The sequence below is a fragment of the Thunnus albacares genome, chromosome 2, assembly GCF_914725855.1.
Source record: "Thunnus albacares chromosome 2, fThuAlb1.1, whole genome shotgun sequence".
Taxonomy (NCBI): Eukaryota; Metazoa; Chordata; class Actinopteri; order Scombriformes; family Scombridae; genus Thunnus; species Thunnus albacares.
In genome coordinates, this window is record NC_058107.1 from 1689064 (window position 1) to 1715944 (window position 26881).

The 26881-nt window shown below is 38.6% G+C and overlaps 1 protein-coding gene across 3 annotated transcripts; it reads left to right on the forward strand.

Moving 5' to 3' along the window:
* The first annotated feature begins 1032 nt into the window (after nucleotides 1–1032).
* On the forward strand, nucleotides 1033–25947 carry LOC122989606 (endophilin-B2-like). Of its 3 annotated transcripts, XM_044362608.1 has the most exons (13): nucleotides 1033–1198; nucleotides 2218–2359; nucleotides 8711–8839; nucleotides 12953–13086; nucleotides 16215–16307; nucleotides 16471–16482; nucleotides 18882–18944; nucleotides 20104–20127; nucleotides 21373–21462; nucleotides 21994–22094; nucleotides 22947–23148; nucleotides 23645–23771; nucleotides 24963–25947. In XM_044362608.1, the coding sequence occupies exons 1-12, from the start codon at nucleotides 1136–1138 to the stop codon at nucleotides 23750–23752; spliced, it is 1161 nt and encodes a 386-aa protein (XP_044218543.1). In that variant the 5' UTR covers nucleotides 1033–1135; the 3' UTR covers nucleotides 23753–23771; nucleotides 24963–25947. The 3 variants fall into 3 exon arrangements, with proteins under 3 accessions (XP_044218543.1, XP_044218534.1, XP_044218550.1); XM_044362599.1 differs by having other exon boundaries at nucleotides 23645–25947; XM_044362615.1 differs by lacking the exon at nucleotides 16471–16482 and having other exon boundaries at nucleotides 23645–25947.
* The last annotated feature ends 934 nt before the right edge of the window (nucleotides 25948–26881 follow it).

Below are 26881 nucleotides of genomic sequence, written 5' to 3' on the forward strand. Positions count from 1 at the left end.
TCCGATGATACCTGGACCTGGACCGACTAGCTAATGGTTTTTGTGTTTTTCTGTCAGAAACCTCCAGTGGGTTATGGAGGACGGAAAATAACTCAAGTACAAATAAATAAAGTTACATAATAAAGTACATAAGTAAATACATGTAGAAATACAAAAATAGCCTAAATAAAATATTATTTATGGAAATGTAGAAAAAAAAATCCAAGACGTTTATTTAATTATGTGCTTTTTCATCACCAAAATGTTTTATTTATTTATTTATGTATTGATTCATACATAAGTCATCAGCACTGACTGATGAGAAGATCAGTGCTTCCATCTGCTGGTGATATTAAAGAAAGCATGGATCCGTTATCAACTAATATGGATCGCAATCAACTACCATAACTTTTAAATTTGCAATACATTTTAGGATATATTAGTGGAACAACACCAAGACAGGTGCTATACAAGTCCTTTGGATAAGTAAACAATGAGCCAATGCACTTTTGACTAGTACCTTCGTGTTTTTTCAGACCTTAACATTTAAATAAATAACTGATAATTGTAACTGATGGTTATTTAATCAATCTTTATGATATGATATGATATGATATGATATGATATGATATGATATGATATGATATGATATTGTACACCATGTATTGTAATCATTATATCTGTTTCCATTAGATTTGGGTCAGTCAAAGTGGTCACGAGCAACTGTAGCTATTTCGATTATTTCAAATCTAAGATAAATCCACTTAAATATTGGCATCGCTGTTATCACTAATCAGTGTCCGTTCAATATACAGAAGATTGTTAAATTACTACAGACACATCCTTTTTAACAGCGCAAACATATGAAAACTCGATTTCCCAGAATGCCTCTGTGAGAAACAGCGGCAGCGGAGGCGGGGCGAAAGTTATACATTCTTTTTTATTATTATTATAAACAAAAGGATAATATACAAAAATTCAGGTAAACAATATCAGCACCGGAAGTTATACATCCATGAGTCGTACTCATATGTGTGTGACGTAATGAGGCCTCATCGCCCCATCCGTGCTAGTGGTCACGTGACTGTGGGTTTGTGCTATAACATCTATCTGCTGGTGTCTTCTGCTGTCCTGCTGAGTGTCATATACAAACACGATGGATTTCAACGTCAAGAAGCTCGCCTCCGGTGCGGGACTGTTTTTCACACGAGCTGTCCAGGTAAATGAAAATACTCGTGCTAATCGCTCGTGCAGTGTACTTCCTTTTAAATGGACAGACAGCTGTTTTTGTAACAGCAGCGTCACTCACTAAACGCCGCTGTTCGGTGCCTGACTGTCATATGTCTAACGCGACGTATGAACATAGCTAGCAGATAAAATAACGTGATATTCAGCCGCGTCTTGCTTAAAGTTTGGGCCTGTATTGTAAGTAAAGGCAGCGTTGTTTAATTTACGATCTTTGTCAGTGTTTTCCGTCACTAGGATCACGTTGTCATTCTAGTGTGATGTTACCAGTTGCTGGTATGAATTTACCGTCGACACAATTAAAACAGATGAGTTGACAATTTCATGTTTATTAAAGATCTTTAATCTTTAATCAAACCTTAAAATGGTATCTACTTCCTCTCCCTCATTAAAAATTCCAGAGTCTATGAATATGCAAATATATTTAATTTCAAATGTTGAACTACTTCACAGAAGATGTCTTTTGCTTCACTGTAAAGTGCATTCTCAGTGTTTGTGCACTGGAGGTTTCAAGTTTCCACATCACACATGTATAAGTTGGACATTGGACCAGAATTGGCTTCCAAAGTAGTTGTGATGTCACAAGTCATGCTTTAAGGCCCGCCCCTTAAAATAGTTTTTTCAATGAGTAGAGAGAAACTTTCCACTTTCACCTTCTTCTAGTGTCAAACTCTGCACATACAGCGTTCTGCACAGTGAAGCACAAACATCCAAGTGTAGGAACAAGAAGAAAAACATATTTTTGAGTGGAGGGGGACTTTAAGTTTTATTCTTTTTGATAAGCTGAGGATGACATGGATGGGAAAAGGTGTCAAGTGAGAGCAGAGTTCATTAACTGGACTTGACATCATGACTTCAAGGTTGATACCTAATCATGTTTATAACAGCTGAAGGCCCAGCCAGATGCTAGAGATGAGGCAGAACATCTGTGTCACAGTAATAGAGCTGTGTGTGTGTGTGTGTGTGCATGTGTGTGTGTGTGTTCTGCTTCAGTTCACAGAGGAAAAGTTGGGTCAGGCGGAGAAGACCGAGTTGGACGCTCACTATGAGAACTTGATGAGCCGTGCAGACTGCACCAAAAACTGGACTGAGAAGATCTACCGACAGACTGAAGTCCTGCTGCAGCCCAACCCAAGTATGACATCAACATAGCAACCCTAAAATTAGAGGTGGAAAGTAGAGTACATATTCTCTTCAAGCAGAACTACTGCTGCGCTGAATGCTGATGTATAAAGCAACATAAGGGGGGGATGGTAGCTCATCTATAATACACTTTTAGTGAAAGATTTTCTTACAAAAAGACACTATCAGATATCACCATCTAACATAAAACAATAATACTAGTTCATTTTATTAGAATAAACAACAAAATAAAGTCCAACCAAGTAAAGCATGACTCAAAACACTGATGGAAAAATGAAAGAACCTTTTCTTTAATGATTAAACTGTTGGTAAAGTTTCAAACAGTTCAAGTAGGCATCACAGCGAAAGAAGAAGGTCATGTTGTGTTTTCACCACAGAAATCAGAAACATTTACACCTGGACTTGAGTTTCTGGTATTTTTTATCCCCTGAAGAGTCAGCAATGTGATGGCCCAGGAGTCGGGTGGAGTTTGAAGCTCTCAGTCATTTACAATAATGCACTTGTTGTTGTTATTATCAATATCTGGCCTTGAAAGTTATTTTTATATTATTGAGGTTTGAACAAAGAAATGTAGCAAAATGAGATATCTAGTAGCAAGATAAAAAGTGAGAGTGGATGAATGTAATATACCACCTGTTACCCTGCAGGACACGTAACGGTCACACAAAGCACTGAAGGACGTTATTCACTTGTTATTGTCTTGAAATTTCAGTCACTGAATGTTGAATTTCTTTTTTCCATCAGTGTAATTCAGATAACAATAGCAGTAGTAGTAATAGTATAATAGACAGTGCAGAACCTAAAGTAAAGGACCACGTTGGTGATTAGAAATTGAAGAACACTCTGACATCTGAAATCTGAAAGTCAGCCGCTGAACAGGAAGCCTTTGATGCCAGAAACAATCACATTTTGGATGGAGCAGCTAATCATGTAAATTTGGCATATTGGGGCAAAATATTTCAGTTTATTTTGGTTTAGTCGTTATTGTCGTTTGGCTCGGCACCCCCTCTGCAGCGCACATTTTATAATAACAAAAAAGTAAATTGATCCCTTGATCCCCCTGTAAACACCTGTTGTTCAACTTCAGTTCAATCAGGGAAGATACAAGTTGACAAAAAGTTCTATTTGTAAGTCTTTGGCGTTGACCCCCTCGATTAAATGGATATATATATAGAGAGAGACAGAGCCCAATCAGATATACATCCCCAGGAGAGTCATAGACGGGACCTTGACGCTGGTGGCGGTGGAGTGGGGGTGGGGGAGGGGTGAAGCCCTGATGAGGCAAAGACTGAAGTGACAGTAGATAGAGACAAAGAAGGTAAGGTGGTTTAAAATATCGGATGATAGAAAAGCCTGCGGACAGAGCCCTGTGAGATAATTGGATAATAGTCGGGAGACGGAGCTCAGTGTGATGATGAAACAGGCTGACAGTCGTCTTCCTGTTTTGAACTTGAGCTAAAAGCTTCATTTAAAATTATTACGACCTGAGGGCAGACAAGCTAACACACACAGTTCTTCTTGTTGGATTACTGGTGTTTTGTACAAATACTCTGAGCTGCTGTGAACAGCTGATCAGAGCCACGCCTCTGTATCTCTACAGGACAGCTATAGAAGAGGAGACAATTTTAAGCTTTTGCCCAAACTATGAAGTGTCTTATTTTAGATAAAATTACGTTGACTTTTTGTGACATTTGTTAACATCACCGGCATCGTTAAAGTGACTTCTAATACTGTCTTGACGTTAAAACAGATTCATTTATGAAGCACAAGCACTGTGAACCATCATGAGTGGATGAACGTAGCACAAACGCTGTAGCATATCTTTATTTTGTCAATGTTTGTTTATTGTCTGTCTTCAGGCGTTCATTTCTAACAGTCCTTGAATGCATCACAGAGCAGAGTTTAAAGGTGTCCTGTGGACTTTTGGAGTTAACAAACAAAGGTTATGTTTGTGTTTCTTGAGGTGTAACAAATATGTTAAATGCATTTCCTTCCTCATAAAACATTTGCAAAGCCGTTTTTTTAAAAAAGTTATTTAAATGAGTGCATTACATCCATGTTTGCACATTGCTACATCTGTCAATCAGAATAAAGTAAAATCGTCAGCAATAATGTGTCTCACCTTGTGCGTCCTCATGCACGTGAATGATACAAACCATTTATCATGTATAATGGGGATCCATTCATAAAAAAAAAATATTGCTTCATATCTTTATTTGTGGTTAAAAACTCTAAGCAGGGTTCAAAAAGTTGTAGCTAAAAGGCTGAAACGTGCACATTTGCTGATATGGTCCTTGTTAGTAATCATTATGACTGATGCAAAAGTAAAAGTAAAAGTAAGTTGTCTCTTAATAATTACTGAGTCGTGCATTGTGACTCACATAACCACAAAAAACATGTCAGACAGCACAGTTTCGAAACATTGAGCAAGAAAGAAGAGTAAGCGTGTTTGCAATGTCACATCAGCTCAAAGAGGTCAAACACATTGTACATAATGTAGCGTATTAGCATTAACTTTAGGTTTACAGTGATATGAAATGACAAAGTGGAGAATAGGGAGCTCTAACATTTGACTTTTTGATTCTCCATGCTACAGTTGATCATACTGGTGAGTATTCTGCCTCCCTACTCTAGTGCCCTGCTGTGGAAACCTTTCATGCCTTTGAATTATCGGTACAGAGAAGTGGTTGCTGAACGAATTAACACATGATCCGTCGGTCATTAAGATCAAAGTCGGCTGTAAAAATGCATTTTTAACGCACTGAGACTCACAACAGTGTGACTTCAGTGCCGACCACTACTAGCAGGATATAACTAAGGATGAATCCTCTTCTGGCACATAGCTGATTGTGAGTCAGCACATGCTGTACATGGATGAATGGTCAGCCTGTGCCAAATGAGAATCCTGGTGGGTGTTTATCTGTGAGAGTCGACGTCCTGCCTGCTTTTTTTTATTTCAGCCTCTGTTTCACTGGCCTCAGCTGAACAATGTATGTCATTATTCATTTTCCATCTGTTTTTCTACAAGACTGAAACAAAACGACCAAACAAATCATATCACACAGCATGATGCAATCCCACCAACGGGAAACAATTAAGAAGGATGTTTATAAAAAGGGTTTATAATCGGTTTACTCATTCAGACCAAGCTGTGAGCTTGAAACTATTCTGTGTTTCTTAACCACAATATATTTACTAGATTACTGGATAATGACTTTTACTATAACTTTTCATATGTTGCCCCAAAGTGTTCAATATAGAATAAATAAATCATTCTGAAATATATAATCACATGAATAATTTCTCAACTATAATAATTAACTACAATATAACAATAATTAACTCAACCACTAATTATAAAAATGTTATTTCATCATTTTTATTGTTATAAAAGGCCAATAATTAAATAAATTGTCATTATGAAAAGTGACACCATGAAAATGCTTAATAAATATGATATCCAGTAAAAATATGATTATGAATAATTTCTTTGATTGTTTCATAAATTGTTGGTTCATTCATTGTGTCGAGTACTTTTGGGATTCAGAGTGCAGAATAAGAAAAACAGATAAAACAAAGCAGCAGAGGCTGTGATGTCCTGGATCCTACATTCCCCATAATGCAACTGTTTTCACAGACTGTGTAGTGGTCCTCGTTACTAATGAACTTACTTTTGCATGTCAAGTCTTTGGGGTTTCCCTTTCTGCTGTGTTTTTAAGGTTATTTATTCAGATATGCAGACATGAAACACTGAATCTAGCAGCAGAGTGAAATCAGTCTATTAGCCGACGATCGAGAACGTATCCCATGAGTCTCAGCCACAAAAGTGTCTTCTTTTTTATGTGAAGTCTATTATCTAGTAGAGGAGTAGAACAGAACAGAAAACCACACCATCATATTATTAGGAAACCCTCTGAGAGAGGTTACATTGAGCAATAAAAAGCCAGTGGAACAGAGGCTCATCCAGAAATGGGGCAGGGTTTAATCTGTACCTTTGGGGAATTTGGCTGCCCATATTTCTACCATTTACACTCATCCTGTTCATAATTTCCTCACATCATCTCTTGACTAGTTGAAATGTTATGCTCATTACTCCAGCTACATATAGCAGTCTGTGATTGTGTGTAGTGACATGTGTTTGTGGTGTATGTGTACTAGAGTTGAAAATATTTCCATGAGTTTTCATGTGTTTAGGTACGTTCATGGGAGCTGCAGATTTCTTTCTTTCTTTCTGTCTTGACGTACAGACTTTTCCACAAGTACAGTATGACCTGACAACTAGCTAGCTGATTACTCCAAACATTTCTTCATGTTTTTTTTTTTTGTTTTTTTTTTTTAAATCTGAGTGATTCTCTTGTGTCAGTTTGGCCAAAAGATGTCATGACCCTCGAGCCTCTGTGTTTAATTTACAGTAGAATATGTTTTGTGTATATGTGCTATACAATAAAACAGTGACCAAATTCACAGAATAATGCAGAAACATGAATGTACACTAAAGACGTCCTGACTTGTTTAATACTGTGTAAGTTCTGTTTAATGGAAATATCATTAAATATTGTGTTATTATGGATTTGTAAAGGATACCTAAAGACCTGCTCTGAATTATGTGAAGTCACTGGCTGTTGGAGCATGACACTCGGGCCTCCTGGCTTAATACTTTGAATCATTTGCTACATAGTGTACTTGTGGAAAACATGTTTACTTTATATATACAGTATCTCTTTATATTTCTTATATCTTTGTAATTCTGTAATGATTTCATTTATCCTACAAAACAGACATTAGACATGGGTGGTATTTTACTAAGATGGTATACACTGGTATTTTATATCCTTGCAGTATTATCAATATTGTAATAAATTAAGCTAGTTTCAGAGCTATCTGCACTCTTTGCCAAATGTTGAATGTATTTGAGCCTTGATTTTTTCCTTTTTTTTAGTCTAGTCATTATGATTCACTATGTTCCTATGCTCTGCTGCAGTATTGTATACCCTCATGTACAGTTCAAAGGCATTTTGGTATGAAAACCACCCAAGCCTAATAGACATCGCAGTCATGTGATATTAAAGTATTAACGTTTAGGGGTGGACACCAAAAGAGCACCAGTACTCTCTTAAGGTGGAGGAACTGAATTATAAATCCTTTGTAAAGTGTATAATGTTGAGGTTGTGATTGAACTCTATAGCATTGTTAGAGATTATAGTGTGTGTGTGTGGTGTTGATTTACCGACATTTGCATCACAGGTAGTGGACAAAATAACAGACCTTATAATACATCTTTGTTAAGACTGTCAGAAGTGTTTGAGTCTTGTTATGAAGCAACCCAGTTGGTGAGTCTTCATATGTGTCTTGTAAGGTATTCATGTTATTTTGTCCCCCCACATGTTTCTGCCTTAGCTACTCTTTTAGTTACCTAATTTACTTACAGATGCTGCAGTTGGATAAAGAAGCCTCTCATACGCTGATTAAATAAATACTACACCCAGATAAACAGTTCCCCATGATAAACATTTTCCCTCGCATGTGTTTACAGAGAATGCATATTTTAGGAACAATTAAGTATTGTACTTAAGTATCATTTCAAGGTACTGATGGGTTTTTTTTGTCACTTGAGTAGTTTCATGAGTAGTAGTTGATTTTTTTACAGATCAAGATTTTACTTGCTAAACATGCTACTCAATAATATATACATGTATAATTTACCTTGACGATGCCTGGACCAACTATAACATTAAATGCTGGATACAGGTTAACCATGTATCATTTAACACACTGAGCTGTGACATTGGGGTATTTTTACATTGTGATGATGACAATTGTACTTTATTCATTGATATTTGGACACATCCAACACATATCATTATAAAGTCGTTATTTAGGTTTAGTTGTCAGCAAACAGTTTCCTACTTTTATACCCAGGAGAGACAGAGCAACATTAACATGGCCACCCAGTGAATTTAAGTACAATGACTGACTTTTTATATATTTGTACCCTTCTTTTTGTGTCCATTTATGCCTGAGGGAAAAAAAATAGAACTTATTTGCTATCTACAGTCGTGGTTGAGCACTGCTCAGACTCAACCACACAATATGACACACTGTGAACATGCCATAAAACCAAAATTGGTAGTACTACTCTGCACTACAAGAGTCAAATGATTTAAGTAAAGGTTTAAGTAAAGGATTAAGACAAGATTTTTCTACCGCTTAGGGGTAGTAAATGATACATAATTTCTTATTTTTGGGTGTAGTTTTCATTTAATCAGTGTGAGGGATAAAAGAACTACAAGTTTCAGGTTTTTCTTTGTTTCCCTAATTAAACTCCTCTTCACTTTCTCTGCAGGTGCCAGAATTGAAGAGTTTCTCTATGAAAAGTTGGACAGGAAGGCACCGTCCAGAATCACCAATGCAGAGCTGCTGGGTCAATATATGCAGGATGCAGCCAAGGAATTTGGACCTGGATCTCCATATGGTAAGTCAAAAATCCAGTGAGATTATGACCCTGTGTACACTTGGTCTTGAAATGCGTCATGAACGTTTAGATCACAAGTGGACAGTGCTAAATACAAGTGTAAACAACCACCAAGATGCATTGTGATCTGGTCATTCAGACCACTTGCAGAAGTGGTCTGGGACACATTTGACCACATATTTTTTGTAGTGTAAACGCTAATGCGTCCTCATGCGTCCAGACAAGGACATAACAGGAAAATACGTCATCAATGCAGGATGCGGTGGTTGTTTTGGTCAGTGCGCCAACACCAAATGATTTTGTCCTGCCAGTATCAACAGTTGGAATAGCTCATACATGTAGTTCTGGCAAATCTGGCGCTTGTCTGGCGAGAGACTGACGTAATAATTATGCAGAAGTGACGTAGGCAGTAACGAAACCTGAACACAAGTGGTCAGCTGGACACTTTGGAGACACATGATAGACACCAGCGTGAACAGCAATGTGTCTCGGGTGTCCACAAGCACATTTTAAAACCAAGTGTGAACAGCCTCTATGACGTCTCTTACACCCAGGCAGTAATATATGATTTTTTAAAATTCTTGCTGAATGCATTGCAGTTGAAATGGTATCAAACTGACCACATCTAGAGGTGGTTCGGCTCATATAGTGTGTGGATGTCAGACAGGTACAAAGTGACCACATTCTCAAGAGAAGAAATCCACCCAATGATGGTGGACTAAACTTAAATATTAGAAATATCTGTCAGTATAATGCATTACAGTTCAACAACATCTCAGACTGCAGCCTTGAAAATGACCATAAAGTTTCAACAAAAACCTGTGACACTTAAGAAGGTAAAAAAAAAATGTATTGAGCTGTTGTATTGAAATGCATTAGTTTTAGCCAGGTGTGCATAATAAAGTGGAGTGTATATATATATGAAATAAATAAAAACGTGTGGTTTTAAAATTCCATCAAATGGAAATGTTTACATGGTTATTGCTCAATGTGTTGCCCAATTTGGGGAAATACAGAAAGTGGAGTGTCAGCTAAAATTTTATGAGCAATGGCATTGAAATCTGATCACAGTTCTTCATAATGGTTTATTCGTGCATCATACAAAAGTATCTTGATGTGTACAAAGAGGATTAGTATGCAGTGGTTTCAGACAAAGGTTTGTATACCAGTGGGACTCATAATGTTGAAAAGATGCCTTGATTTGATTAACTGAGAAATAGGGCACTTTATGTTTGTAGTGATTTATTAAAGCACATTATGTTTGTAGTGATTATTTTTCTCATTTACTTTGTAAATGTTTTGTTTGTTACCTTGTCTGTGCTCTCATCATGTCCTTCACCCCACTGGCTTTTACAGGCTTATGTATCAGGCCGATAAATCAGATCCCTTCCCCTCTGTGGAAATGCAAGGATCAATTTTGCTTCGAATGAGCTTGCTAGCTCTCTGTGTTCCCCTGCTGCAGCAGTATTCAATGTACAGACGGGTGACAAATTAAAGGAAAAACAGGTAGAGGCCTGAATTCTTGACCCCCTACAGTGAGGAGATCTTGTTGAATAGTTACGATGATCTCTGATGAGACTAAAGTAGTTACTTAAGTAACCGGGAGCTGTGTCCGTATTCTAACTTAGTTTGCATCATTCTTCTTTCCACGCTGGGATAATTAAAGTTTCGGAAGTTTGCCGGCTCTAAATGTGAGTATAATTCTAATAAGCTTGTTTTGAGCAGTCTGCAGCTTGTTTCTAATGAGTTGTGGAGAGCTGTTGTACCAGAAGGTGGCAGCATAATCAAAGTGACACTGAATCAGAGCCCCAGCCAGAAATGTAAATGTTGCACTTTCTAGCAGAACTGCATTTCTGGCTAAATATCTAGTCTTACCCTTTAGGTAAATTTCCTAGGAAATCCCCCCCTAAGCTTAGAGTATCTATAACGCCATTAAAACTTCAACAACCACCAATGCATGCCTTCGAACTAAACTCCCTTTCTTTTCCTAAAAATTTTGGAAGTAAATAACAAATGCAATTACCACAGAGTTAATCACAATTACCAACAAACCAAAGATTGCTTACTACTGTCCCCATTTCCTGGAAGGTGACCCCAGCCTTCTCTCAAAAAGACCCTAACATACATACATAGGTCCCTGATGTTTCTGCAATCTCCAAGGGTCGGTCCCGGCCACTGGACAATTCAACTCTCCCAGGAAAAAGGTCAGCGGGTTAGCATTCCCGGACGAAAGCCTTCTTTCATAATGGCCTCCCCTGTGAACGATTATCTAGAACAGACAGATAATAATTTACAACAGTTTTTGCTGATATTTCTGTCTGCCCTAAGTTAACTGAAAGTCATTAATATACAACAAAAAGAAATGTGGCGCCGGGACACTCCCCTGAGGGACCCCACTAGTTATGGGCTTAGGTCCATTCCAGTTCCATTTTTTTCCCCATTAAAGGTTTTTTGGGGGAGTTTCTCCTTATTTGAATCAGGGGTTTAAGGACAGAGGATGTAATATTGCTGCACAGATTGTAAAGCCCCCAGAGCCAAACTTGTGCTTTGTTATATTGGGCTATACAAATGAACATTGACTTAAATTGACTATATGACACTAAACTGAGGTTTGACCATGTTGTTACAACCACAAATCAAGAAAGTGCTACTGCATGTAACAGAAGAAAGAGAGAACAGTATTAGTGTAGTTAATGACTGATCTTAAAAGTGTAAAATCATCCCAACATTATTAAGGTTTTTGCAGATCTTTGTTTTGATAAATCCATGTATTATATTGTGTTTTTTTATTTGGGACAGTGTAGTTTTTAACATTTAATGATGCACTGCACCAGAGTTAACTCAAAGCACAATCAAAAAACACACAGAACACATTATACAAATTAGAAAGCTACACGCAACAGCACATCCCGTACACCCACAATGTCAACCAGATATCAACAATACAAGAATGATAGATAGTAAGGGAAATGAATTTCACTATGTTAGAAAGATGTTTTCTCTGGCATTGCCTTTGAAGGAAAGTGACGCTAACATTTGAGACTTAACGAAACACAGCTGCCTTCCAGTAAGCAGGGGCAGATGTATAAATAGTGCACATGCACAGAAAATGGAAAACATAATATCCCAGCCAAGTGAGTTGAGAAAAACTGCTAAAATTCTCTGGTACCAGCTTCTTCAATGTGAATATTTTAATAAATATAAACTGTACTATAAACTGAATATCTTTGGGTTGTGAACTGTTCGGGACAAAACATTCAGTTTGAAGTTGCATTTTGGACTGGAGGGAAATGGTGAGTGACAGACATGTTAATGACCAAACGACTAATCGATTAATCAAGAAGATAATCATCAGATGAATTGATAATGAAAATAATTGTCAGTTGCAGCCCTAGACTGTACTTTGTGAAAGGAAGAGAGAAGCAACACATTTAGTCAGCCAATCATAAGCCAGATAGAAATGTTAATAAACTGTGTTATTAACAACCAATCACATTGTTTCCCTGGGTACATATAAAGTTTGTGAAATTACACTGCTGTGGTGGAGCAGACTGAGGTACTGAAGTAATGATTAAGGTCATGACTATGACCATTTAAAGCTTCCTGTGGGAATGAAAATAAGGTCTGTACCTGTGTGTCAGCAAGGTTTGTAAAGCTTACAAAAAGAGTATGTATGCCTATTTTTGTGTATATAGAGTTTTAAGCATCTGGTCCCACAGTTGTCCTGGTGTTGTGTCTACTCACTTCCTCGCTCACTCATTCACTATTCCCTATATGATAGTAGTTTACGCTATAATGAGCATTAGATTATCAACATTTTGCATCATCAGTGACAGGTGTTGAACTGTAAAACGGTAACTGCCTCTATAAAATATGACAAATTGAATTTTGACACTCAAATAAAATAGCTAAGGATGAATGTAGAGCACTCTATACTAAAAAAAGGAGTGATTTTGGACACGGTCGGCCTCACTGCAGTAGGCCTGTACTGCCTCCTATATCCAGACGGATACTAAAGCCATTTCCCACTATCACAGCTGTAATCCAGAGGATGGTTCAGTATGAACAGAGAGAAAGAATTTAAGGTGACTGGGTCCGTTTTGTTTCTTACAGGAGGCACTTTGATCCAGGTGGGCGAATGTGAGAGAAGATTAGGCGCAGCAGAGAGAGAGTTCCTTCAGACGTCAGCCATCAGCTTTCTTGCCCCCCTCAGGAATTTTCTGGAAGGAGACTGGAGGACCATTACAGTAAGTCAGACACGTCACTGTTGGCTCAGTGTTTCTTTCCCATACATTGCTCTAGTCTAGGTCATTTGGAATCATGTTGACTATTTTATAAGTATGGCCCAGAGATCCACGGGCGGGGATGGAGTTCTTGTTCTGGTCTGAGAGTCGGCCAGTGAAGACTTCATTCTTCACCTCTTTTGAACTGGTTTTAAGAATTCTTTTATATCTGAATTCAGCCATTTTTTTTATCCTCCATCATTAGGTTGGACAAAGTTCTTATGGTTGGTGATTTTAATATTCATGTGGATGATGTCACTTGCAGCTTTGATGCTGATTTCCTTAACGTGACTGAGTCCTTCAATTTTTTTCAATATGTGTCTGGGCTCACACACATTAGGGGGCGTACCCTGGACCTCGTTTTTACACATGGTTTATCTATTGATTCTATTTGTTCTGAGGTGCTGCCTACTACCGACCATAGTTGTGTTTTGTTCAACCTTTTTTAAACTAGATTCTCTGCCCAGTAAAAGTTTGAAATGCTCTCGCATCTTAAATCACCTCACTGCTGGGCAATTTTCCGCAGCTTTTAACCCAAGTGCAGTTTTGTTTCCTCAAGCAGACACAGATTATCTAGTCCAATCTTTTAACTCCCATTGCTCCACGATCTTGGACAAAGTGGCTCCTTATAAATTGCGTCCTGTTCCATCCATAAATTCAACTCCTTGGTTAAATGACACCATTCGTTGTCTCCGCCGTAGATGTCGGACGGCAGAGCGACTATGGAAACCGTTCACCGTCTCCACTTCAAAGATCTTTTAACCGAGCTAAACAGCTTGATTAAAGATGCGAGGACTTCTTAATTTTCCAACCTTACCTCCACCAGTAAGCACAACCCAAAAGTCCTGTTTGATACTATTAACAACATTGTCACTCCAGCACCTCCGGATATGTCTGTCTAGTCAAATAAGGACTGCAGCGACTTTCTTTCCTTCTTTGTTGATAAAATTAGAGATGTCAGAGCTAGCATTAGCCCCTCATCTCTTTCCCTCTCTACTCATGCCTTTCGGCCATCAACCCTCCTCCCCTGTGGTGTGCCGCAAGGCTCCGTTCTGGGTCCTATCTCTTTGTCTTATACATGCTCCCCCTAGGTCAGGTTATCAGCAAATTTAGTGATGTTTCCTACCATTGTTATGCTGACGATATTCAGCTCTATGTATCATTTAAGCCTGATAACCCCGATAAACTGTCTGTGCTGCACAACTGTCTGACTGCTGATAAGGACTGGATGTCAAACAACTTCCTACAGCTTAATACTGACCAGACAAAGGTTCTCATTATTGCATCTGACAGTATAGCTCCCAAGGTGGCTAAGAGTATTGGGTCCCTTTCATCAGCTGTTAGGTCAAACTTAAGAAATCTTGGTGTCATATGATGAGCATGTTAAATCATTGACCCGTACATGTTTTTTCCGTCTACGAAATATCACTAAACTCAAGTCCATCGTCTCACCACTGGAACTAGAAATGATCATCCATGCGTTCATATCATCCCGTTTGGACTATTGTAATTCCATTTTCACTTGTCTCAGCAAAGCATCTGTGAACCGGCTACAAACGGTCCAAAATGTAGCTGAAAGACTGCTAACCAGGTCCAGCAGGATGACTCACATCACTCCTATTCTAAGATCTTTGCACTGGTTGCCCATTCGCTTTAGGTTTCATTTTAAGGTTCTTACTATTACATATCGAGCCCTGCATGGACAGGCTCCAGAATACATCATGGAACTTATCCATCCCTATGTCGCCAGTAGGTCACTCAGGTCTTCCAACCAGGACCTGCTGGCCGTCCCTCGCTCACGGCTGAAAACCAAAGGTGATCGTGCCTTTGCGTTTGTGGCTCCAACACTAAGGAACTCTGTCCCTGTACAAATACGGTCAGCAGTCTCTGTAGAAGCTTTTAAAAAACTGTTGAAGACCCATCTTTTTCAAATTGGCGTTTGTGTCTTCTTGAGTTGTTTGTTTGATTATGTTTTTATTTTTATTTTTTTATTTATTTTTATTTTATTTTATTCTAACTTGTGGCGCATGTTTTTACACTATGTATGTTTTTATGGTCGTATATTCTACTCTTGTTCCTGTGAAGTACTTTGTGAATTTCATTTCTGTGAAAGGTGCTATACTAAATAAACTTATTATTATTATTATTATTATTATTGTTATTATTATTATTATTATTATTATTATTTTAGACATGTACCCCTTTACGCTTATATGATGGTAATTTAGCATGTCGGTTTTGTGTCTGAAATAAGCATGAAAAAGGCCGATCACAGGTAATGAATGAACATAAAGACAGCGATTGTACAGCATAAGTCTCCTATTCTTTAACCCTTTCATGCATGAATTATTAAATCACAGAGTAAAAAAAAATTTTATTGTTTATTTTTACTCTTAAACAAGTGAAAAATCCACAAAATGTGTCCACTGTAGTGACCATGAAGACACCATGCATCAACGGAGTAAAAAGTGATTTATGGAAATCAATACATGACCGAGGCCCAATAGACAGAATGTACCTTTGTTGCATGACGTCCACTGGAGTGGACAGATGTATTTGATGTATTAAATATGATTAAAAACTTGATAAGGTTGCTTCCAAATACCTGTCAACTGTAATGGACACCATGCATGAAAGGGTTAAACGCAAAATAGAAGTTACATGGATGGAACGCCCAACCACTTATCACAAAGTAAATAAAAGAAGGGAAAGACTGTTACCAAGGGGATTATAACATTATTAAAGCGGGATGTGGCCGCAGGATATGACACATATTCATACTGTTGTAGTGGTGTTATCAAGGGGTGAAACATAGGAGCAACTGCCGTTAACCCCTTGCAGCAAGAATGAATCCAACTTAAATGTTGAACTTCACAGCTCACAGCCCAGAACTCTAAACGTTCAATAATCAGAAGTCAAGCCTTTCCTCCTGTATGACACTTAAGTTCTACATTTCCTCGGAAGCTTGTGGCAGTTTGTCCACGGTTCCGTTATAACCATCTTATCACGTTGTCGTGAATCAAGCCGTGACCCAGATTGTTTGCTCAGGTCAGATAGATGTCCCCCTGATAGTGTCATTGTGTGTTCTTCAGAAAGAACGACGGCTTCTGGAGAATCTTCGTCTTGACCTGGATGCCTGTAAAACACGTCTGAAGAAGGCCAAGGTGGCAGAGGCCAAGGCTGCAGTGAGTCCTTTATATATATATATATATATATATATATATATATATATATATTCCTTTTTTTCCCTTCTCTATTCCCATTCCCATAATCATTATTATGAACTCAAACTTATGCTGGTGCTCACATGAACCATGACTAACTATCTCTGTATTCATAACCTTGCAGTGCGAGGGTGAAGTGAGTATCAAAACATTTCTAAAGATTTGCACACAGGTTGTTTTTCCTGTCTGGGTTGTTTTCCTTGTTTCACTTGCTTTTAAGAACATTTCCATGCCATTCAGTTAGTGGTGACAGGAGACTTGTTAATCATCGATGACATCAAATCAAAGCAATGAACTAGAAAACCTGATCTTACTTGACCTCAAGTTTGACTCCCATGTCAATAAAGTCTTATATATATACTATATGATGGGAAAATCCTGCAAAAATCCTGTGCTTTCACTGGATGCGTTTGTTCACTCTAACAGTCACTGTTTATTAATAAGAGCATTTATGGGAACTGTTTACTGGGGATTGGCTGGGTCATTTAATTCTTGGTTTGGCAGCCACTCAGGTCAATGTCTTGTTCCTGTTTTTGTTCGTATGATACGTCAATGGGTAACTTACACAACATGCAGATATTTATTCCAAGCTGAAAAGATTGATGAGTTCTCTTTTCTGTGAATAAAGACTGAAGTACAATATCCTCTTTGGAAGACAAAATAAATTTGGATTATATAACAGCAACAGTTCAGTAATGGTTTCTATGACTGGGCTCCGTCACCTAGCCTGATATGCATAGCTTATCTGTCTTATATGGTTATATGGATGCCCCACAAACTGAATGCCACTCAAAACCTATCCAAGGCAAAGAGTTGAACCAATGCACCCCTAACTGTTCTCATGGGATTAGTGTGAATCTTGTGTAATTCTTGATGAATTTCTCCTAACATCTGCATTGTTATTGGAAAATCTGAAAATCGAAATTGAGATAATTCGATATACTCAAATCACAGGTGGAAGCAAATGTCGCGACCGTTATTCACAACGGGCCTTAACGAATGACAGTGGAGATAATATTATTTTTTCCGTACTGGTAGATAAATGTTCTGGACTGAACGTGGAAACATTTTTGCTAAGCACAGGATTATGAGGGTACAGCATGTAATTTGTCACTTTAATGCCTTTAATGCAATTATTTTTCTAAAATCATTGGTAATACTAATCCCATGCAAATAGGACTTGACTGTAATTTTTTTTTGTTGGCTTGTATGATAATGTGTAATGGCTGCTTTTAAGACTTTGGAAGACTGCAACCAAAAAAATGTTCAAATCCATTAGGACTTTTGTGTCAAGGCAAGTCTCTACCCCCCAAAATTCAAGGATCCTTTTATGTACACAGAACAGTGTAGATGTAAATCTATTTTGTACATTGTCAGGGAAAAAAAACCCCAGTTGTACTCATTGTTGAGCCTTTGCCAGCAGGTGGCTGTGCAGCACAGACAGGCAGAGAGGCACAAAGATTTTGTACTTAAATCTGATTCAGTTTTTTTTACACTGTTATAAATTCTGCACAAGAATTGGTGTTGAGTTGCAAACTTTGTTTTACAAGAGTACAAACTGAGTCAGTATTAGAAAGTCCTAACTGATTAATTTTGCCCTTCCTTATTTCATCATGATCCAGCAATGAGTGTTCCTCAGATTGTCATCTGCTTTTCTTCAAGCTTGTTTTTTATTTTACTGATAAACTTTTTTTTTTTATCAGATTTTGTTTTATGATTGATGACTAAGAGTTGGCTGGCTGACTGAAAAAATTAGAACTTTTGCAACCTATATGCATGTTAGCATGTGCATGTTGTACTACTGGCTTGTTCAAGTAATGAATTAGACTGATTAGTCATTCGTTTCTGTGGTGCTGGAGGAGATGTTGACATACACTTGTGTTGCATCAGCTCTCTGCACCTTTCTCTTTTGAGTTCAGACACGCCTGATGTAAAGTGTGTGGGCAGGTGTCAAGTGTCATCTGTCTCTCCCATTCAATTGATTGGCACGAGAACTCTGATGCACATGACTGCCCTTTTTCAATGAAGAAGAAAAAACAAAACTGCTATTGAACATTTTTAAAAGATTTAAAAAAACAAACAAACTTGAACTTAATCTCAGGTGTTTTTAGGCTTTTTATCTGAAGGAATCCATATCTTCCACATCAGAAGTGGACCACATTACTGATGTAAATTAGATCCAAAGGTCATACATTAATTGAAACTCTATTAGTATATTGATGAACTGAATTATCAGCCACTAATACAGATGCACAGATTGTCTTGTAGCTTTTAGTGTAGAGATCACGGTTTTACATCTGCTGTGATTTCTGATTGTTTTGTCTGCATTTCTTAATGCTTAGTGTTTGCTGAAATCCATGAAACCCAATAAATATTAAATCACATTACTTTGTCCGTAGATGGCTCCGGATTTTCAGGAGACCAGACCCTGCAACTATGTGCTTTCTGATTGTTTTGTCTGCATTTCTTAACGCTTATTTTTTGCTGAAATCCATGAAACCCAATAAATATTAAATCACATTACTTTGTCCGTAGATGGCTCCAGATTTTCAGGAGACCAGACCCCGCAACTATGTGCTTTCTGCCAGTGCCTCTGCGGTAAGGAGACAATTCTGCATCACTAAACACAATTGCAACTATTCATGCACGACACAACTTTAACGATCATGGAGTTCAATCAGTAACAGATTGCTTGTTAAACTTAAGATTCTTTAGTGATATTATAGGCCTTAAAAAGGTCTTTGGCATAAGCATGCGTTGTGCAGTACTGGTGATAATAATCAGAGATGCGTACTAAACCTCTGTGTCATGTTTGCATTTATGAAATAGTAAGCATGAGTCATGCCAATGAAAACAATTTAACAGTCTGGACAGATGTTGCGCAATAGTTTGACCTAGACTCGTACTCGTACTTTTCATTGCCGGGGGATTTAAGACCAGGACAGGTGAAAGTTTCAGGTCTGTCTCACCTCTGACCAACCCCAGTAATGAGGTGTAGTCGGATGAGCAAATACAATAGGTTTGCTCCTGTAATTACACCGAACAGTGATGTCACTGGGGCCTGGAGTGCACCTGCAGGTGAGAAGTTCAACCACAGGACACCAGTAAAGATGAGATTTTCAGGAGTGACTCTTTAAATGGTACCTCGATGGGCCTAAAACAGACAAAAGTAAAAGATTCATACATATGTAATGTAATTTGAACATACACTGTCCATAAGATTAAAATAAAATGGGAGATATTAACCGTAGTTGAAACGTGATTATAGTAACAGGTTATGTAAGGAAGTTGGTTTGGGCCTAAATGAGATATTCTCTGAATGTGTGTGTGCTGCCTATTCGTAGAGCAGTAAATGTAGTCTGTATAGATTCACAAGAGGCGTATAATCCACCCTGTTTACTGGCTGACAAAACTGGCTCAACACTGGCTAAATGTTGGGTGTTGTAAAAGACATGATCAAAGTGAAAGAACGCACAAAAACTGGGCTGCATATTTGTGTAGGTGTTTACTAGTGATTGATTCAAACAAACCTTAATCTTTTTTCTAAAAGGAAGTGGCTAACGCAAAAAACCACTGCTGAGAGGACATGTTCCAGGAATTATACATTGGGTTTTATAATTTAGCTCTCGATCCCCGGCAGACCCTCAGTGATCTGGGCACCACATGACTCAATGGTGAGAAGGTCTTCTGGAGTATCTTTGTCATAACTTCTCTTTCCTCATTCTCTCCCTTTTGTTTTATGCTTTGACCCTCTTAGCTCTGGAGTGAGGAAGTTGAAAAAGTAAGTACGTCAGCGATGTGGTTGTTGTGGTATGTCTTCCTCCCTGTTCTCCACTTCCATGATCTTTTCAGTGTCTTTTGCGTGTGTGTGTGGTCTTGATGCAATCAGTTGTACACTCTGTTGGAAAAGTTGTTTAAAATGCTGCTAGACAGTCAGACATGCACTTTATTAAAGGCCTACTGAGACCTTTATTCCCACTCTATGGATCCATAACTCCAAACCTATCAGGTTTTACAATTCAGTAGTACAATACAACGAAAACCTTCCCTTTTCAATCAATCTTTATTTATATAGCGCCATATCACAACAGAAGTCATCTCAAGGCACTTTTCACATAGAGCAGGTCAAGACCGTACTCTTTAATTTACAGAGACCCAACAATTCCCCCATGAGCAAGCACTTGGCGACAGCGGTAAGGAAAAACTCCCCTTTAACGGGTAGAAACCTCAAGCAGACCCCGGCTCTTGGTGGGTGGCCATCTGCTTTGACCGGTTGGGTTGAGAGAGAGAAAGAGAGAGGGAAAGGGGGAGGGGGGACAGAAGAAAAACAATCACAACAACAACAACAACAACAACAACAAGCACAAGCAGCAACAGCCAGGGAAGGATGCCATCAGGACTGTGAAGGACCGCGAAGGTTCGGCCCGGGAGTCAGGTTTTCCTGTGAGATGAGAAAGCACAAAAAACTCTGGGGAAGAAGCAAAGTTAGTGACATGCATTGATGTTACATGAATGCATACAGATGGAGAGGAGGAGGAGGAGGAGAGAGGAGCTCAGTGCATCATGGGAAGTCCCCCAGCAGTCTAGGCCTATAGCAGCATAACTAAGGGCTGATCCAAGGCGAGCCTGGTCGGCCCTAACTATAAGCTTTATCAAAAAGGAAAGTTTTAAGCCTACTCTTAAACATAGAGAGGGTGTCTGCACCCCGGACTGAATCCGGTAGATGGTTCCATAGAAGAGGAGCCTGATAGCTGAAGGCTCTGCCTCCCATTCTACTTTTAAAGACTGTAGGGACCACCAGTAAGCCTGCATACTGGGAGCGTAGTGTTCTAGTGGGATAATACGGTTTTAAATCCTCCTGTGTGTCATCTGAGGGTTCTGCAGCATGAAAACATTTGAGACCTCCTGACCTAGATCAATCTAGATCGTTACCAGTCGTTTAATTCCCAAGTATGTCTAAAGATTCATGTCTGGATATTTTGAGGGATATGAACTAACATGACTAATATGGTTCTCTTTGTTTCAGGCTGAACATGAGCTCCGAGTGGCCCAAACAGAGTTCGACCGACAGGCGGAGGTCACACGGCTGCTTTTGGAGGGTATCAGCAGTACACATGTACGTCAGTAACACCCCTCTGAGACCACTCACTTGTGTCTTAGAGTTAATGAAACCTATGTGTCCTTAGAAAGACCTATAATCATAAATGATCTAAATTTAAGTTCCGTAAAATTGTATTTATTAACGGTTTTGTGCTATGTGAAACTTTTTTGAGCTTGATTTGAATACGGTAAATGCTGTCAAATAGATGAACAAACATCACAGTTAATACGCTGTGAGTAGGGCTGAGAACATAAAAGCCAATTTAAATTCAGTTTAAACTGATCTGCTCCTCTTTTGTGCACAAGCCCAAAAAATGACAAACCCAAAATAAAAGGGTGATGATTACAGTCATAATGTACCAAAGGGTAACTTTTTGGAATTATACTGGTGAAACAATTTTACAGAGGCACAAACATGGTAAAAAAAAAAAAAGAAGTTCTTTTTTGTGATATATTTTGTGCTTGAATAGGACAGAATATATGACATCAATAGGAGAACATGAGCTTAAAATCTGTTTCTTTAAGAGGGATTGTTCCATCTCTGCAGGTCAATCACTTGCGCTGCCTGCATGAGTTTGTGGAAGCCCAAGCAGCTTATTATAAGCAGTGCCATTTCCACATGCAAGAACTGCAGAAAGAGCTGGGAAGGTGAGAAGCAGCTGTGGAGATGACGCTATGAAAATAACAAGTTTCTAAATGACTGTGTAGCAGTTTTATGAGCTGTTGGAATAAAGTTTTATGTGCCCTAAATGTTTAATGTTTAACAAAGGATTTCAAGTTTTACAGCCTTATTGTTGTACAATCTTTTTTTTTTTTTTTTTTATTATCTTGAATGTTGTTGTTGTTCCATAACAACAGGCAGAGAGCAGGAGCAGCAGTTAGCTTTATTTCAATAGTTTTTAATAAGCTTTCCTCAAGTAAAAGCATGCATTTGTCATTTTTGTAATTGAAATTACATAAAAACTTAGATTTTCCTAAACTAAGATTTAAGAAAGTAAATGTTGAAACCTCTGATGTCAGTTCATTTCAGTGTTGATCTAAATCCAGTTATTACATATTGTGAGGAGGCATACAGATACAAATATATTGCAAAGATATAAACGGAGTTCTGCTTTGTCTAAGGCTTTAGGCATTTAAAAAAAAAATTGCAGTTGTTAAAATTATTGTTAGAAATGCAACAAAACAAAGTATTTGTCTTCAGTAGCAGTCAGGTCCTATGGATGTCTGTCCGTTTGGGTTGTTTCTGCATCGTCAAATCATGACAAATCATTTTCACTGTCTTATGCCCTCAGTTCTGATGAGGATGTGTAAGTATAACCCATAATACGCTTGTCCTCCTGTGTGCTGACGAGATTTATCTTTCTCTCTTTCTTGTGTGTATGTTCTGACCATCACATTTGCCAGCTTTCTAATGCTGTTTTTGTATGTTTTTATTTTTGTTTTTTTTGCGTGTACTGTACATGTATGTTCTGACCGTCATGTCTGCTTGCTTTCCCTCAGGCTTCCCAACGCTTTTGCGCTGAACTCTACTCACTCCGGGACTACTGCTGGCTCTGCATCAGAAGACGTCAGCAGCCCCGTGGAGACAGACACACTGAAGATAGAGGAAGTGCAGGCACCAGCTACAGGAACCCGAAAGGCCAAAGTTCTTTATGATTACGATGCTGCTGACTCCAGTGAGCTCTCCCTTCTGGCTGATGAGGTGAGTTTACAACATCAACCTGCTGCAGGGGGATCAAACATTGACTGTTGACCACTGGCCAAAACTCTCTCTGGGTCGAGGTCAAATCAAAGTGTTGCCAGGAAGTTCAGGGAGAGTGGGATACGTGAGGGCATTTGGCAAATGTCCTCAGCCAAACCCAAACTGGTAACAGATTTACAAGTTGTGAAACACATGAGTCATTATCACTTTCATCCTCATCACATAGTGAAACCATTCAGTGAACCTCTCAACTCTGTTGTATAACTTCTACATTGCACATGAAGAGGATGTCTGCTACCAAAAAGTTGCATCATGCAGCACAGTCAGCATATTTCGTTTTTGAGTCACACTGAGTATTCCCACTGAACATAACAACTGGCCATGAAATTAGAGGTCATTAAATATTTTTTTCTAAACCACTTTTACTTGTAAAAAAATGTTTTAGCTTTAGATTTTGTATATATGAGTTGAAATCTCCGTGTCCTCTGTGTTGCAGCTCATCACAGTTTACACAGTGCCGGGCATGGACTCTGACTGGCTGATTGGAGAGAGAGGAAACCAGAAAGGAAAAGTGCCTGTCACATACCTGGAGCTTCTCAGCTAAAGAGCACACATGCACATGTGTGAGTGGGTACCACTAAAGCCATGATACGATAATTTCATTCACTTAAATTAATTTCACACTCTTACACTAACCCTCAATAGCACTCCACCACCGGTAAGCATCTGCAAAAATATTAATTTGAACCTGGTCCAACACAGGCTCACTCATCCCATCTATGTGCTTCTCAGAACACACTGAAATCTTCCCGTCGTGGCGCTGACAGCAGTGATAATGGAGACATTGTTACGAAGAGTACAGGAAAATCCCCACGAGGGATAGTTCACATTCCTTTTAGATTTGGTGGTTTATTATGATGATATTTATTTATTATTTATTGTTGTGCATCCCAAAGGTTTAGGCAGACCTTTCCAAACTGAATGAAGTTAAGCTCTGACAAACTGTGACTTACTGTCTTCAGAGGGATTTCCTTCAAAATTATAGTTTTGATTTGTTTTGGGGGGAAAAGTGTCTTTATTATCTCTTAAAGCCTTTTTTTGTTCATAAGCTCAGTACTGAGCTCTGATGGAAACTAATTCAAGAGATGTGTTTCATCTGAAAATATTAATCCACCATAATGCCCAGAAATGTTGAACTCTGTATCAAGGTCCCAAGTGCAAGGTTGCACTAATCTGTTTCCTAATGAAGACTGCGATATAGATAATACAAACATGCAATAACAAGGCACAGACGAGTGTTATCCTCCAGTTTTATAAACTTCACACATCGAATCTTAATCATCTCTGTATAACACACACTCCTCATTGAAGAAGAAGAAGAAGAAATAAACATAGGCAACCGGACAATGGATCATTGTGATCACATTATGTGGTCAGAATGTGACTGCATCCTAGCTTTAGCACAGATATGTCTCCTGTTCTTTTCCTTTCTTCCCAAAGGAAGGAATGGAATGAACAGAACTGCATTTCTGTTTTTTATTTTGCCTTGGAAGCGTTAAGTATGATGAACTTCAGTTGACACAGAAAAACAACAACTATGAAACAGAAACAGTTTTTCTTGTTCGCTGAATCATCCTTGACTTTAGGGAAGCAGATTTGCCTTAACTGTTCATAGAAGAGAATGTAATTCCTGTGTTATTTTGAAGGAAAAATAACATTTTATGGACAGTTGGATGATACATTTCTGCTCACACCTGTTGATTAAGTCACCACATTCACTTGTTTTATATTGTAATTATATTTTTCCTTATGAGGTCTCTCCCACATGCTTCCCATGCCTCCCACTACACTGAAGATGCCTCACCCACATGCTTCCCATGCCTCCCACTGCACTGAAGATGCATCACCCACATGCTTCCCATGCCCCGCCACTGCACTGAAGATGTCCCTTTCAGTAATATAAACATCTGCAGCAAAATGAACATGAACATCCAAACTGCCTTAAAATAATGGGAAGGAACCGCTAAGGCCATCAGCTGCAAACCAGAGAATGTGCTTTTCACAACAAAATGCCCAGAGACCTAATGTGCACCACATATGGCATGCAAGACTGTAACTACTCCTAATAAAGAGTGTGTTTGTGTGATTTTTGGTTTGGCCTTGTGTTTTTACAATGTTCCTATTTGTTGCTGTTTTGTTTGTTAATACATTAAAGTGTCCTCAGTCTTAGTGCTGCATGTGCTACAGCTAGTAGCCTGTCCCGCAGGACAGCGTGTGTGTATACGAGTATATGATGTAGCAAAGTCGGTTTTCTGTCAGATCTGGACCACCCAAAATGTTTGCACAAAAGAGTAATGTGCTCTCCCACATCCTGTATGTGTACATGCATGCACTCTGTCAAGTTTTATTTAAACCAGCCTGGCCTCATGATGTTTTGTGAAATGAGCGCAATCTTTGGAAACTGCAAAAAAAAAAAAAAACACCAACAGAGAAGTGACATGAGTCTCAACCAAATAGTTTTCTCACCTGCAGTCAGTGAGAATGTTAAATATAATTCTTGTAAGCAGAGGAATCCACATCATGTCATCTGCACTCTACTGTTGTGCCCATTTCACAAATTAAGGGGGAATTTTTCTTTTCAGGATGTTTTTTTTTACTTCTGCTTTTGTGATTCTGTTGTACCTCATCTTGTATTATTATTATTATTATTATTATTATTTATCAGTGTATTGCCTGTTCCTTAACCATGCTGAAAGAATGAGATGTATGGGATTTAATAAAAAGTAAGATTTATTTGAATTTGCTGGCTTTTCATATCTTTATACTCCATCAGGTCTGTTCATTTGTCATTGTAAACCATCTGTAATCTAGTAGCCACCACTATTTGCATTTTAGGTCTGTGCCACATCACAGTAGCAATGATCAAAGTGCCCGTAGAACAGCATAGATGTCTGTGGCTTCAGTTCCAGTGACCACAGTTAGTTTTTTGCCAAGCTAGCAGCCCGGCTCGATGGATGGATGGTTATATCTGTCAGTCAATCTGTCCACCAAAGTTCCAGAGTGAAATATCTTAACAACTGCTGAATAAGGTGCCATGGATTTTTTAAAAAAAATTTAACATAAATTTCATGGCCCCAGCAGGTTCACATTTGTGTTTTTTTTTTAGTGAAATCTTTCATTGAATTGATTACCATATAATTTGGTCCAGACATTCATGCCCCCCCTAAAGATGAATTGTATATTTTTAACTTTTCATCGAGTGCCATCATTGGATCAAAATTTCAGTTTGTCCAATACTTTGGTTCATGACTAAATACCTGAAAAACTAATGGCATTCCAACAGCCTCTGCTGTACAGCTGTATTTTGGCTAATTAGAAAATCCTAGCATGCTAACGGTAAACATGTGCTCCCAGGACAGCTAGGAGAAGAAACCTCTTCAGTGTGACCTGGATCTGCCCCAGAGGCTCCTCCCATGTTGTTGTGGCCTTAGAGGTGCCGAAAGAACTGCGGTGGGTCCTTCGAGTATTATGAGGCCATGGCATGCTTCAGGGCCTGAATCTCTCTGAATCATTCAGGGATTTTCCACTGTAGTAGCACCACCTTGTTCTTGATTTTTGAACTGACAGTCAGAATGAAGATAAACCAGTTATTTGAAGAGCTAGGACTGGAGTGTCTTCACATACTATGCAAATGTCAGTAGCTAACAGATTAGACTGTGTGTGAAGGACTGTG